The 16,179-nt window shown below is 29.8% G+C and overlaps 1 protein-coding gene across 1 annotated transcript; it reads right to left on the bottom strand.

Annotated features, from left to right (window-relative positions):
- Positions 1–1,028: 1,028 nt before the first annotated feature.
- LOC111678990 (zinc finger protein on ecdysone puffs) lies at positions 1,029–16,002 on the bottom strand. Its single transcript, XM_023440468.2, has 4 exons — positions 15,742–16,002; positions 12,226–12,592; positions 6,954–7,168; positions 1,029–3,348 (listed from the first exon to the last, which is right to left on the bottom strand). Exons 2-4 carry the CDS (start codon positions 12,550–12,552, stop codon positions 1,839–1,841), a joined length of 2,052 nt encoding a protein of 683 aa, XP_023296236.2. The 5' UTR covers positions 12,553–12,592; positions 15,742–16,002; the 3' UTR covers positions 1,029–1,838.
- Between the last annotated feature and the right edge of the window lie 177 nt (positions 16,003–16,179).

Here is a 16,179-nt window from a genome sequence, read left to right as displayed (position 1 = left end):
AGTTTTCTCATATAAAATGCATTTTTTAATGAAGAAAATGAGTGATCACAGATTTCCACTCTTTTTGCAATTGGAGCGTTTTAATTTTTCTCATATAAAATTCGTTTTTTAGTTGAGAATGTGAGTGATCACAGATTTCTACTCTTTATGCAATTGGAGCGTTATTTAAGGATCTACAGCCAAATTTAGTTTTCTTATATAAAATTCGATTTTTAGTGGAGAATATGAGTGATCACAGATTTCCACTCTTTTTGCAATTGGAGCATTATTTGAGGATCTACAGCCAATTTTAGTTTTCTCATATAAAATGCAATTTTTAATGAAGAAAATGAGTGATCACAGATTTACACCCTTTTTGCAATTGGTGCGTTATTTAAGGATCTACAGCCAATTTTAGTTTTCTCATATAAAATGCGATTTTTAAATGAGAATATGAGTGATCACAGATTTCCACTCTTTTTGCAATTGGAGCGTTATTTAAGGATCTTCAGCCAATATTAGTTTTCTCATATAAAATGCATTTTTTAATGAAGAAAATGAGTGATCACAGATTTCCACTCTTTTTGCAATTGGAGCGTTTTAATTTTTCTCATATAAAATACGTTTTTTAGTTGAGAATGTGAGTGATCACAGATTTCTACTCTTTTTGCAATTGGAGCATTATTTAAGGATCTACAGCCAATATTAGTTTCCTCATATAAAATGCGATTTTTAGTGGAGAATATGAGTGATCAAAGATTTCCACTCTTTTTGCAATTGGAGCGTTATATATGATATAAAATCTGATGTTTGAAGCAGAATATATGAGTGTGATCACAGATTTCCAAACTTTTTGCAATTGGAACTACATTTAAGGAGCTACAGCCGAATTTAGTTTTGTCATATAAAATGTAATTTTTGATTTAACATATAAGTTATCACAGATTTTTAGTCTTTTTGAAATTGGATCTTTGTTTTTTCAAGAATCTACAGCAGATTTAAAGTTTTCAATTGTCTCCCCCAATAAAAATAAAAACACATTTTATTTTTACTATTTTTTTATACACTTACATTGGTATGTTTTTATTTGTATTTAAATTTTAAATTTCTTTTGTTCATTATTTCCAATGTTATTTCTTGTTTTTTTTTTCTACAGAAAATTTCTTTTCTCTTGCTTTTTTATTTAATTTATAATTTTGTTTTGTTTTTAATAATAAAATTATTTTCTAGATTTTAGATAATTAATTTTTTCATGTTTTTTTGAAGAGTTTAGATAAGTATATAATAAATGGGCTCTGAATAATATTTTGTTTAGCGTTCATCAATCAAAGTTTAATTAATACTTATTAAACTAATAGCTTAAAATTAAAATATTTTATTTTTATTGGTTTTTTATTATTATGGAACTCATTCATACTTTTAAAAAATGATGTCCTTGTATTTTATCAGTAAACCGAATGAGCTTGCGGATTTAGTTGTTGGTGTACTTTTTTTTATGTAATTATTATTTTAAAAACGTTTTCCTGTGTCATTTATAATGCATACAATATATTGTTGTGTTGAATTAAGTTACAACCAAAGTTAGAACTTAAAGGAATAAGGAATTAGCAAAAAATTTTTTGTTTTATGATTGTTTTTTTTTTGTTTTAGTAATTAAATGAAATTGTTGTTTTTTTTTTTTTTGTTAAATTATAATAAATTTTAATTTATATAAAAAAATATATGTAATGAAAAGTGTCATGAAATCATTTCTGCTGAATAGTAAATATTCGCGTCAATTACTTCCACAAGACAATTCAAGGAAAGTGGGATTAGAAAAAGGGGAGGGAGGTTGCTTAGAGGTGGCTAAATATTCTAGCTTAGTAACGGTTGTAGCGACCGCGACCACGGTTACGCGGCGTTCCTTTGGCGGCACCACCACGGGCAGCAGGTGTCGCTGCTTTTTTGGCGGGTGAGGCTTCGGCGGAAGCTGGTGTTGAGGGAGCAGCAGCAGTCTTGGTGGCGGTCTTTGCGGGTGTTTCTACTTTAGGTGTTTCTTTGACTGGCTCTGGCTCAGGTTCGGGCTCAGCTTCGGCTTCGGCTTCAGCCTCGGCCTCAGCTTCTGGCTCGGGTTCTTCTTCAGCTTCTTCTTGAGTTTCCATTTCTTCGCCATTTTCTTCGGCTTCAGCACCTTCACCTTCTTCGGCGGCCTCACCATTTTCATTCATTTCAACATCCTCATCTTCACCGGTGGCTTCTGAGGGATCGTATAATTCACCTTCAGCACCTTCGGCGGCCTCGGTCTTTTCACCTTCACCGTTGGCAGAGGCTTCAGCTTCTTCCAACTTGCGCTTCTTGCGTTCGCTTTCTTCAATGGCGGCGGCAGCGCGCTTTTGAGCGATCTTGGTGTCGCTGGCCTTCTCGTTGATGAATTTCAAGAAGTTGCGGTGATGAGTGACAGTGCGAGAGTGTACTTCGACAGTCTTTTCGTTGTCGAAGAATTTGCCACACAAGGAGCACTCGAAGCATTCGAGTTTGGTGATAAGAGCGGTACCAACTGGGCGGGTCCAGTTGTATTTGGGCAAACGGTTGTCGACTTCCGTGGGAATCTCATCACCATCATGGAAATCCAAAATACAATCTTCAGGATCGACGGGCAAAGCAACCTCCTCTTCGCCTTCTTGGGTTTCATTCAATTCTTCACCCTCCTTAGTCTCATCGGCACCCTCTTCACCTTCTTTCTTGACTTCAGCGTCTTCACCTTCGGCTTCTTCGCCTTCAGCTTCTTCTTCACCTTCCTTTTTGGCTTCGGCACCTTCACCAGCTTCAGTGGTCTTCTTGGCAGCAGCCTTCTTCTTCTTCTTGGTGGGGGGACGGACATCCTTCAATTCATCCTCCTCGGTGAGAATAGGCAAGGTCTGACGTTTACGTTCTCCAACCTTGGTATTCTTCTCGGCGGCCTTAATCAAATGTTCGGCGGCCAACAAATGGGTATCGTAATCAATACGAGTGGCGAATTCCTTGTTACACTCATTACACTTGGGATGCAAGAATTTCTTCAATTGCAAATGTCCCTCGGATTTACGATGGGCCGAGATATGGCCATGGAAGTTCAAATCGCACATGGTACAGTAGTCCAACTGACGTTGCTTGCTCTTGCCCATACGCTTCAAGCGATCCAATTCAATGGATTTCAATTGCTCAGCAATCTTGGCTTCCTGACGGATCATATTGGCCTTTAGACGATAGCTTTCTTCAATACCTTCGCGCATCATTAAATGAGTGCGTCCCTTGATGTGATTCTCAAATGAGTTGGCATCCCACATGTGTTTCTTGCAGAGATGACAGTAGAACATATCGTTGGGTACGTTGGCATAGGGAGACTCTTTGCTGTTTTGTTTTTTAATGGAGTTTTTATTTTTATTCATCCCCCAATAATTAAAGTTAATGGAGAAAAAATAAAGGAGAAATAAAAGAAAAGAATTTCATTAGAAATGTTTGTCGATAAAACTTCTACGTTTTTCTGGATGTTTGATGGTGATGATTAGGAAGAGGGAAATGTGAATAGTATTTATAAAGAGAGGTTTTTATTTAAATATGGAGTTATATAGTTAACAAATTTTAATTTCTTTGATGACATGTTTTTTAAATGGGTTAAGATATTCTTGAGTAGTTTGGTTGGAAAATTAAGAAAACAAATTGATTGTTTTTCAAGAAGCGGCAGTCGATGGGTTACAAAAGTGCGGGAAAGTGCCCTTTGGCAGCACCTTCTAAAAATCACATGGAACTTTTGAGTTTGCTAATGAAATCACTATGCAATAGACAAGTGCTTTGAGTAGTTCAAGGTTAAGTGTACTATGTCCACGAAATTAAGGTTTTATTTCAGGGATTCGAATTGTTAAGCCCAGAAATGTAATCTGAACTTACGAGAGACTTTTAAACTGAGAAGCATAGAAACGAAAATAGCAATTTACTTGAGATTAATGCCCAAATTCTGTTAGACGATATTGGACGAATTTTCTTCCTCACACATTTGAGTATTTGTTTTTGAATTCTTGAAGACAATAATGGTTGTTGTCTGTGATAAAAACACTTAATAACGTAAAATATTTGATTAGTTAAAAATATTGTGGAAGTTTCAAAACTTCAAACCAGACGAATACAATTTTGTAGTCTGCTTAATTTTTGAATATATTAAAAATATTTTCTTTTGTTGGATACTACATATTGTTATCATTAGGCTTCAAAGAAATTCTAGATTAAATAAAGAGGTTTTCAAAAATGTGTTGTTCCTGGTAACACCTCATTGGAAATGACTTTCTTGGGTGTGTTTCTCAGGCAAGCATGTGTCGCATTTTAGACGAATGTCTAACAGTTTTTGAATGCCACTACTGCAATCGTCCATATTTTTTCCACAAATTCTTATTAATTAAAATTTTTTATTTGTCAATTTTATTAAAAAAATATTATTGCCAAATGTTTCAAATATATAAACGTAAAGCTAAATATATAAGTATTTAAAAAAATGTATATATTGGTAACAATAATTTGACAATAACGTTAATCATAGACACAAACCACGTAACATAGACGAAAAGCATATATTGACATGAAGAATCGTAAATTCGACTACTTTTCTTCCTCAGACAAGACGACATAATCGTCTAACAGAATTAGGGCATAAAACTTTTTCATTTCAATTATTTTTTTATTGATCTCCAGTAACATCTCGATTTAGGAATTCAACCAAGGAACTATTCTTGCAAGAACTACATTTTACTCTTATCAAGACTTATAGACTATATAGTTCTAGTTTAGTTCTAGTTAAGTTTTAATATAGTTCAAGTTCAGTACTAATTTAGTTCTAGTTCAATTTTAGTTCAAGTTCAGTTCTAATTCTGGTTCATTTTTAGTTCAGTTCTAGTTCAGTTTCAGTTCAGTTCTAGTTTAGTTCTAGTTCTGTTTAAGTTTTGTTCTAGTTGTATTCTTGTTCTGTTCTTGTTCAGTTCTTGTTCTGTTCTTGTTCTGTTTTTGTTCTGTTCTTGTTCTGTTCTTGTTCTGTTCTTGTTCTGTTCTTGTTCTGTTCTTGTTCTGTTCTTGTTCTGTTCTTGTTCTGTTCTTGTTCTGTTCTTTTTCTGTTCTTGTTCTGTTCTTGTTCTGTTCTTGTTCTGTTCTTGTTCTGTTCTTGTTCTGTTCTTGTTCTGTTCTTGTTCTGTTCTTGTTCTGTTCTTGTTCTGTTCTTGTTCTGTTCTTGTTCTGTTCTTGTTCTGTTCTTGTTCTGTTCTTGTTCTGTTCTTGTTCTGTTCTTGTTCTGTTCTTGTTCTGTTCTTGTTCTGTTCTTGTTCTGTTCTTGTTCTGTTCTTGTTCTGTTCTTTTTCTGTTCTTGTTCTGTTCTTGTTCTGTTCTGTTCTTTTTCTGTTCTTGTTCTGTTCTTGTTCTGTTCTTGTTCTGTTCTGTTCGTGTTCTGTTCTTGTTCTGTTCTTGTTCTGTTCTTGTTCTGTTCTTGTTCTGTTCTTGTTCTGTTCTTGTTCTGTTCTTGTTCTGTTCTTGTTCTGTTCTTGTTCTGTTCTTGTTCTGTTCTTGTTCTGTTCTTGTTCTGTTCTTGTTCTGTTCTTGTTCTGTTCTTGTTCTGTTCTTGTTCTGTTCTTGTTCTGTTCTTGTTCTGTTCTTGTTCTGTTCTTGTTCTGTTCTTGTTCTGTTCTTGTTCTGTTCTTGTTCTGTTCTTGTTCTGTTCTTGTTCTGTTCTTGTTCTGTTCTTGTTCTGTTCTTGTTCTGTTCTTGTTCTGTTCTTGTTCTGTTCTTGTTCTGTTCTTGTTCTGTTCTTGTTCTGTTCTTGTTCTGTTCTTGTTCTGTTCTTGTTCTGTTCTTGTTCTGTTCTTGTTCTGTTCTTGTTCTGTTCTTGTTCTGTTCTTGTTCTGTTCTTGTTCTGTTCTTGTTCTGTTCTTGTTCTGTTCTTGTTCTGTTCTTGTTCTGTTCTTGTTCTGTTCTTGTTCTGTTCTTGTTCTGTTCTTGTTCTGTTCTTGTTCTGTTCTGTTCTGTTCTTGTTCTGTTCTTGTTCTGTTCTTGTTCTGTTCTTGTTCTGTTCGTGTTCTGTTCTTGTTCTGTTCTTGTTCTGTTCTTGTTCTGTTCTTGTTCTGTTCTTGTTCTGTTCTTGTTCTGTTCTTGTTCTGTTCTTGTTCTGTTCTTCTTTAGTTCTAGTTAAGTTCTGGTTTAGTTCTAGTAAGTTCCGGTTCTGGTTTGCAATAAACTGAAATTGTTTATTGGCAGCGTTTGGGAGTCACTTTTAAGAAGGACAATCAGTTAAACTACTTTCAAGAATATGCTAAACCATTATTTCTTAAAGCTGAAATAGTTAAATAATTTTTTATATATGTATATAAAATAGTAAATATATAAAACCCCAATTTTTATTTTTATCAAAAAGAGTTTTAGCAATAAATCCTTAACAATACATTAATTACAATAAACATTTTGTAAACAATATAAAAATAAGATTTGTTGCTAAAACCCTTTTTAAAAATATAGAAAAATAATAATTTAAAAACGAAACTTAAAGTTAACATAAAAATAAATTGTAACAAAAAAAATTAAAAAAAAATAAACTTTTTATTATAACAACTGCAAAAATAACCTTTCTTTTCCCCCCTTTTTTTAAAAAAAAAGCTCTTCTAGTTAAGAGAACCAACCCAAATAGAAAAAAAAGTAAAGAGTTTCTTTTAGAAAGTTTAAAAGAAAACTCTGCTGCTCCCGCCCCCTTTGCTAAATATAAGAATATTATTTTAATATGACTTATAGAATAGTAGTGGTAGTCAAAGTATAATAATATAAAAATTATTTTGAAAAAAAAAATTATGGAATATTTTATATAAAAAATACATTTAAATATATATATATTTTTTTTGTATTTGTTTTCAAATGGAAAAATTATTTTGAAATATATTTTTGTTTTGTTTTTGAAGATTTGGTTTTGTTGTTTTGTTGTAAAAAAGGCTTACCTCTCAGTTTTCTTATCGCCAGAAGCGGAATCCTTCTTTTTATTGTTGGCATTTTTAGCCAAAAGTTTCTTTGCACGATCAAAGGCATTCTGTTTACGAATGCCGCCACCAGCGCCGGGCTTAGAAGCTGATTTAGGACCAGCACGGTTTTGGAAACCTCCTTGACCACGACGATTATTAGGACGATTGCCACCAGGACCACCACGATTGACCATCTGGTTTTGTTTTATTATTAGGTTTTAAATTTTTGTTTTTTGTTTGTATTTTTTGTATTATTTATTATAGCGCGCGCACACACACATTTATTTTTTAAGAAAAAAATTTTCATTTTTATAGTTTAAACACACAAAATTTAAAAAAAAATCATGAAAATTATATATAGAGATCGTTTTTTGGTGTTGGGTGGTAAGTAGTTGTAGATATAAGAACACAGCAGCCGTTTTAGAAATATATTTTTTACATTTTATTTTAAACAAATGATTGTTGTTGGTGTGGCGCATTTTGTTTTTTTTTTATAAGAAAACAAATATTAATCAATATTTTGTTTTGAACGATGGTCAATACGTTTGCAAATTAGTAGAAAGTAGTGGTGGTGGTTTTGATTTGTTTGTTTTACAAAAAAAAGGCAATCATTTAAATGTTATATGAAATATAAATATTTGTTGTTTTTTTAAGGCGTGTGGCAGAAATTTTTTAAAATTTTTTTAACATATTTGTTGATTTTTTTTTTGTAAAATATTAAATATTTTGTATGATTTTTTTTGCATTTAAAATTATAAAATATATAATAAAAAATATTTTAAAAATTTGTTGGTTTTTTTTCAAGTTGTTTTTGTTGTTTTGTTATATAAAGTTAAATAATTGAGTAAACCAATTATTAATAATAATTGTTTTTAGTTTTACAATTTTACACATATTTTAGTTTTTGTTTAAAAGAATAATAATTTTAAATCATTTTGTTTAAAAAAAAAATGAGATTTTTTTTTATATAAACAAAGATCATATTTTTTGATCACACACATTTGATTTAAGAAAAAAAAAAAGACAAACAAAATAATATATAATAAAATTTGTACACAATTGTTAAGGCAGATATATAAATATATATATAGATACGATTTTAAAGTACATAACAAGTACAGTATGGATGGATGTTGGCAGTAGTTGAAGTGTGTAGCAGAGTTTAATTAGTTGAATATATGGCACCAGAGTTTCAATTATATAGATTTATATATATAAAATTTTTGTTTTTCATAAGCAGGCGCGCACACACAATGAGAATCATCACAAGAATCATATTAAAATCATTTTATATCATTTCAAGGCACGTCCATTTATTTTGTGTTGCATAGAGAGTTTGTTAATGTTTCGTTTGTATGTTTATTGTTAATAAAATAACAAAATCGTAGATCAACAAAAGTCGTGTGTTTGTAGTTGTTTATACAAAAACAATTGTTGTTTAAAAATTGCCCAATACAACCCCATCACACATAATAAGATGTTTTAAATTATGATTAAAGTTTTTTTCAATATTTTAACAGGAAAAAAACACCAACATATAAAAAAAATTACATGTTAGTTTTGTTTTTTTTGTTTAATATGCATTATCGGAGGGAGGCAAATAACAACAATAACAATTGTTAACACAACGACCATGTTTTTTTTTTTTTTTTTTTTTTTGAAACAGACAAACCAATGAACAAACAACAGCACAGCAATGTGTTGGCAAAAATTTTTAATAATTTTTTTTTTTTTAATATCAGGTTTGATATTTATTATATAGGCATCATCAGTTTAGATTTTTCATAGTTTTCAAAACCATCATCATCATCATCAAGAGTGGAGGGACCATCACACAGTTTAAGAAATCACAACAGTTGATGTTTTTTTTAAAAAAATTTTGATGAATTTTTGTAAATTAGTTGATTTGGATGACGAAATAGTTGTGTGGCACAGAAGGGAGTTGTCCAAAAAATAGAAAGAACACCAAAATTGTTAACAATTTAACATTTCATTTTGAAGGGTCAAAATTGAACATTATTTCGTGTTTTTTTTTCAAACATGTTTGTTTTTGTTTTTTTGTTTTGAGAGAGAGAGAGAACATGTAGAAGAGAGAATAAAATAAAAAAACAATTTATAATTAGAAAAGTTTTGGAAATTATCCAAAAAAAAAACAATAATAATAATAATTGTAGAATTATATTTGAATCTTAAGTTGTAGCAATTAAATTACTAAATTATTTATTTATTATGTTATATGACTAGAAAATTTATTTAAAATATTATTATTATCATTATTAAAAAAAAGAAAAGAGTTTAGGTCTTAATATTAAATGGCTATTTAAAGTAAAAAGGAAAAATTAAGTTGGTTTTTCTTTAGTTTAAACAAAAAATGAAAACATTGTAGTACAAATAGTTTTTGTTTACTAATAGAACTTAATTAAAAGAAAAACTTGCTGTTGCAAAACGACGTTGTAAAGAAACAAAATCAAAATAAACTAGTCTCAGTGAAAAAAATATAAATTTAAACTTAAAACTATTATAAAAATACTTAAAAAATGTTATAAAATAAAAGATCTATACAAGATAAAGTTTCTATAAAGAGAAATGCGGTAAGAGAAATTTTAAAACTTTTATGTAAATATAAGAGTAACAAAAAAAGATACTAGCAGATGGATGATGGAGAGTTTTTCAAACAAAAGGCTAATAACTGCCAGGTTTAGAATTTATTCGTTAAATTTTTTAATAAATTCTCCTAAATTTAAAACTTTGGTGAGAGCATGGAATTGAAAGAATATTGCAGTGCTAAACATTCATTAAAGCCAGCAATATTGAACTTTGGCTGAAGCAATTAACAAATTAACGCAAAACGTTCTTAAAACTTTAGTTTATCAATCAAAAATGTTTGTCAAGTTTAGAATTTATTCAAACATTTGTTGTTTAATAGATTTATTAAAAATGTATTACTTTAGATGATATTAGATATTGAACAAGATAACAAAAATGTTTTAGTTTAATTTTGATATCAAAATTAGGTGTTATTCGGATGTTTTTTTTTTTCGTACCCGATTTTGAGAAGAGAAAAAGAAAAGTTAGACTTACGACCATTACTTATTTCATGCATGACTCGGTAATAAGAGGTCGTTATAAAACACATTATTTCATTTAGTAGATTACTGCTATATGCTGGTATACATTGATCTGATTTTGAGGTTGTTCATGAATCAATTGCATACATTGAACAAACTTGACACTTGAATGAATGTCAGAAAGGATGGTGAAACATTTTGTCAGTGGTCTCTATTTTATACCAGATTGTCCTGCGAAAACTGCAAGTCAATTGTCGCCCGACTTTTGTAAACGTTCGATTGGGAACAAACTCAAATGATTCCTCCTGCTTAATAGAGAAGATTATGTGACCAATTATCATAAAATGACTTTTTAAATCTTCTGATAGCATAGCTAGGAACTATAATTGAAGTGTTTAATAAGCCATTTGCTTGAGCTAAAAGATTCATTCAATACACAGTCATTGCCGACACCAAATATAAATTATATTACAAATACTGGTACTTCAGGGACAAGTGTTAGTAGCACAATTTTTAGTTTTGCATACGACTGAGTCTCCCTGCAGAATGATGTGGTCATTATAAAACCAATTATAGACTGACTAATCTACCGATAGCACAGCTATGGAATATAATTAAAGTATTTAATGGTTTTTGTTGTTGTAACAGCTTAAACTATATAATTTTTAATCAGGGGGTTCTGTATTTAAGTCTAAGCCAAGAAATTGAGCTATTTCAATAGGGTTAGTCCATAAATCCATTGGGCTAAGTGAATTAGGGTGGGCAAGACAGTTGAATATATGGTGGGTGGTATCATAGGGACCCTGTCCACAAGCTGGAAATATATTGGGGACGGCACAGTCTAAGCGGGACCAGTAGGCGCTGAGCCTGTTGCTCCATTCCGATCTCAGTTCTTCTCTATTTCTGCTATGGGCGGTGTGCGACCTTAAAGAACGACATTAATGCGGTAACCTGAAACCGCGGTATTCTTTATGAATGTCGTTGAAAGCTGCTGTATACGAAATAGTATTTAATGGTCATTAGCTTTAGCTACAAGACTGAAAATCTAACAAAGAGAAGCTGTTATGATGACTTTCAATGTCACTGCCCAGAGCCTTAAGAGAATAAAGGTTTAGATCTCTAGCCGTCATTGTTGGCAGAATATATAAATGTTATCATCTTACAAAAACTGGTACTTCACAGACAAGTGTATAGACGCACAATTTTATCGCTTTACTTTTGCAAACGATTGAGACTTCCTACAGAATGTGAAAGAGTATGTATGTGACCAATTTAAAACCAAACTGATAGCACAACTATGGATTATAATTCTTATAAAGAAACGACTTTTTCAGAAGCCGTTACGATGATTTTCTGTCACGGTCCAGAGCCTTAACAGAACAAAGTTTTATATCACTATGAAATAAGATAATGCCGGCGCTATATAAAACTTATAGAATAGAATGAAGTTAAACTTTGAGGCTCTAGTTTAAAACCTATTTTTAGCAGGAAACACTTTTTGCTTGTGTTAAATATTACAACCATTTAAAAAGTTTTGGGAACTTTACAGTCAACATTTTTATTAAATTTATAGAAAAATCTCTTGTGAACATCATCTATCAAACACATTTTTACACCATGTATGAGTTAGATCGAAATTTATGAGTTTTTTTAGTGTTGTTTTTAATAAGTTTTGCAAAAGTCTAGATATATTTGAAATTCAAAGTAAAACATGCAGATTTACTTTTGAAAATATAAAGATTTTAATATCAATAGTTTTTAATTCAAAAATCTGTCTTTAAAGAAAAAAATGATGAAAATATATTCTTAAAATAAAGTTTTGTCTCCTTTTTTCAGGTAGTTTAAATACTTTTTTTAAATTTATCATGCATTTATGGTGTAATCAGAATTCTTAAGTAAAATCCCCCCTAATAAGGTGGTGTTTTATTTTAGAAAAAAAGTGCTTTAAGGGATAAATAAACAAAATATATTAGATGTTGTTTAAAAAAATAAGGGTTCATATTAAACTCCCTTAACATTAAGATATATTTTTTTTTCAAAATTTCTAACAACCCTTATAAAACATAACAAGTTTTTTTATTCTCTAAACCGCATTTCTATTTTCTAAATTTGTTATATAAAAAAATACCTATTGTTTTTTCTCAAGACTTATTAAAATATTAAAATAAAAATCATATACATACCGGTGCACCACGTTGTCCACGATTACCCATATTGCCACCACGGGGCATATCCAATAGTGAGGGAGGATTTTGATTGCGGAATAGATTATTTAAAAGATTATTAGCCAAATTAATGGCTTGGGCATTCATGCCTTGACCACCTTGACCGCCACCACCTTGGCGCATATTGCCACCAAAGTTACTGGGACCACCGCTTTGTCCTTCCCAGGGAGACATATTCATATTGCCACCCATGCCGCCGCCACGATTGCCACCACCCATGGGACCACCGCCATAATTATTACCGCCAAAATTGCGATTACGATTATTTTGATTGCGGAAAGCCATTGTTTTGTTATTTGAGTTGTTTTGGGTGACTTGTTTGACGCTAGAGTTAAAAAGATATAAAAAGGAAAAGAAATTTATTAAAATTTGATTTTTTTTCTATTTAATAAAACAAATTAAAATATAAATTTAACACAAGAAAAATAAAACGAAAGCATACCTTGGACACATTGTTGTTAAAAGGTTTTTTTTTGTTTAAATAAATAAAACTAAATTTAACTAATTAAGGGAGTAGAAGACAATTTTAACTAAATTTAAGCTGAAAATAAATAAAAAAACAAAAACAGCGCACAAAACAAAGCACACAATTTTAAAAGAAATAAATTAAAAAAAAACTCAATTTAAAAAAAAAAATCATTTAAAGCAAAAGTTTTAAATAAAATAATTTGTTAAACACAACACAACTTTAGCTTACTTTTGTTAAAAATTTTAATCTAAAAAATTTTGTATGTTTTTCTTTACTTTTTTTTAAATATTGCACTAAATTAAATGTCAAATTAAACGAAAATCACAACGAGTTGTTTACTAAAGTAGAGTTAAAATTAAACTGATGTTAAGAGTAGAGTGTAAACAACAACCACTAAAAAGTATAATTGTTTTTCTAAAGAGATAAAGAGTATAAAGAGAATAGGGTGAGTTTTTGTATCTCTATAAAGGGGTGATTTTAATAGAAAAATGGAAACTGTATTTCAGAAAAACAGGAAGTAAATAAAGTTAGCTAGGTAGTTAGATATAGAAAAATGTAATAGGTAGAGAGAGAGAGAGAGTTTGTAACGATAGATACACATTTTTATGTTGTATTTTACATTGTGTTAATGTTATACATATTACCAATAAAACCGGTTTTATGTCAAGAACTGAGTTTAATTTAAAATACAATGTTTTAAGCAAATATCTAGAAGGTTTTCATAATCTATTTTTAGATTTTACATCTCAGGAAATATAAATAAAATTCTAAATTATTTAGTAGAAAGTAGATAAAACCAAGTTAGGGCCTTTTTAACTACCTACGATTAAACATGTTCTTTCTTGTTTTGTAAATTAAGAAACAAATCTCAATTTTTTTTGTTTTCAATACAAAATAAAACAGATCCTCTTAAACCCGAGTTTTTTAAACTATTCTTTCTTTAAATTATTTCTAAACAAATATTTTAGTAATTTTGCAATTTTACAAAACTTTCTTAAGCAATATTTAGCAAAACAATAAACATATACTTAAAACCAAGTGTTTATTAAACTAAAATTAACAAAATTGTTTTCATTTTCTTGATTTCCAAAAAATCTTTAAATAATTTTGGAATTTTAAAAGATATTTTAAAATTTTTTTGTAATATAGGTATTTAGTAAAAACTAAAAAAAATCAAGTTATTTTAATAAAATTTACAAAAAATTATATTGTTTTCTAGTTTCAGAAGTTACAAGCTTTGAGTCAAATAGCTCATCAAGTAGGTATTACCTAGAGAATCTGTTTCTCTTGGCGTTTAGAGCAGGATATTCATATATATTTAGTAAAAACTAAAAAAAAAACAAGTTATTTTAATAGAATTTAAAAAAAATTATATTGTTTTCTAGTATCAGAAGCAAAAAGTTTTGAGTCAAATAGCTGATTAAGTAGGTATTACCCAGAGAATCTGTTTCTCTTGGCGTTTAGAGCAGGATATTCACAAGGAAAGTGCTTCCTTTCTTCTATGCTTGCAACTTGCGACAAATATTGCTACTTGAAGGGAAGAACAAGCTGGCCGGCTTGAGTGACTATCACCCAGTGTTTAGTTATTATCGCCAAAAGCCTAAATACTATATCCAGCCTTTTCCAGTTTCTAAACTATAGGTATAGTGCGTTTCTAATTTAAATAAGGTCATATTAAGAAACTGATAGAAACCATTAGAGTTGCTACTAAAATCCCCCCTTTAAGGCTAGTTCTACTCATTGTTATAGTAGTCCCTACGAAATATCAGAGCAAACCTTGACAAATACTTACTGAATACTAGACCCTTTGCACAATTAAGACAATATCAGGCTAAACCTCGACAAATACTTGCTGAATAGTTAGACTAATGTAAAAAATTTTATGTTAATTATGATAAACTTTTATAATTTCAAAACCAATTTATCTGTTTGAGGGTTTAAAAATCCCATAAATTTCAAAAGTTAACTCAGTTGAGGTCAAATATCTACAAAACAAATATATGAAATTTCTAAAATTTTAATATTTTTAAAATAAATTGCAAATTTTTACAAAAACCAAAATAACAAATAAAATTTTGCAAATTTTATATACTCTTTGTTCTTTTTATTTAAAAACTTAACACAATAATTCTTACACTTTTTAACTAAACTTTATAAATAAAAAACAGGTTTTTTAATAAATGTAATACACGTTTTTTTCAATTTCCCCCTTTTATTTCAACCACTAAAAGATCATTAACACCGGCATTTTTCCATGAATAATTCATTTATACTTGATAAATACACATAAAGAGAACAAACATAAACACAAAAAAAACAAGAGAAAAATATCTACAAAACTGAAGAGCGAGAAATTACACAAAAAACAAGCAAGCAAAAGCAAACAAAATGGCGCGCTAGAGTATAGATTTTTTAACAATGAATGGAGAAATAGAGAAAAAAACTAAAACGATGACGTGCAAATATTTTAAAGATTTTCTACAGGAAAAAAGCCGGCCGGTTAGAAAAATTAAAGCAAATTTCTTTTTAATACGAAAAACTTTCTTTTTAAAACAAGTTATTCTTAAAATAAATAGAAAAGAAAAAAAACATTTAATTCATAAACAAAACTCTAGCTAACTGTACCCCCTTTAACATGTTTTTTTTAATTCTTATTCTTCTTTTTTTTCAGCCCAACAAATGCTCATACACAAGGGGTACACATTTCTAGATCTTTTTTTTTTCAACTACAAAAACGAAGCATTGAAAAAAATGTGACTACAATCCCAGACACACACGAGTGAAAGAAAAAAAGATTTATATAAAACAAAAAAAGTTAGTAAATTAAGGTTATATAACTAAAGTTAACAAATAATTTAATAAAATTACTTAAATTTAACTAAATAAAACAACAGAAATTACAAAAAATCCCCACTTTCTAAGCATAAGAAAACATGACTCATTTTTTTCTTCACCAATACACAAGGACAAAAACTTAAAAGAAATATATTAAAACTCAAACTTACCTTTAATTAATTAAAAATTTACAGCCACTAATAAACTGTTTTTTTATAATACAGTTTATTTTTATTATAACAAATTCACTTAATTAATTTGTAAAAATACTTTTCTTTTGGTTGTAGTAAAAAAAACCAAAATGGCTGCTTTTCTGTTCTACACCTCACTTTTTGTATGTATCACTTGAGAAAAAGAAAAATTCTGTTTTTGTGAAGCAGCCGATTGATAAAAACACAACTTCACTTGACGAACGACAAACAATTACTCGTGCAATGTGCAGGGCGCTCGCTGTGTATATCGACTTTTGTGTAGAGAAATAGTAGCGAGTAAATGGACATTAATATGCAGGGTTGTATTTGAAGCAGTAGTGATAATTAGTTGTCAAAAGAAAAACGCTAATTGATGTTACATCGAAGGAAACAGAAACATTATTTATTTCGTATATT

Source organism: Lucilia cuprina, chromosome 5, assembly GCF_022045245.1.
Source record: "Lucilia cuprina isolate Lc7/37 chromosome 5, ASM2204524v1, whole genome shotgun sequence".
Taxonomy (NCBI): Eukaryota; Metazoa; Arthropoda; class Insecta; order Diptera; family Calliphoridae; genus Lucilia; species Lucilia cuprina.
This window is presented reverse-complemented; position numbering and strand designations above follow the sequence as displayed.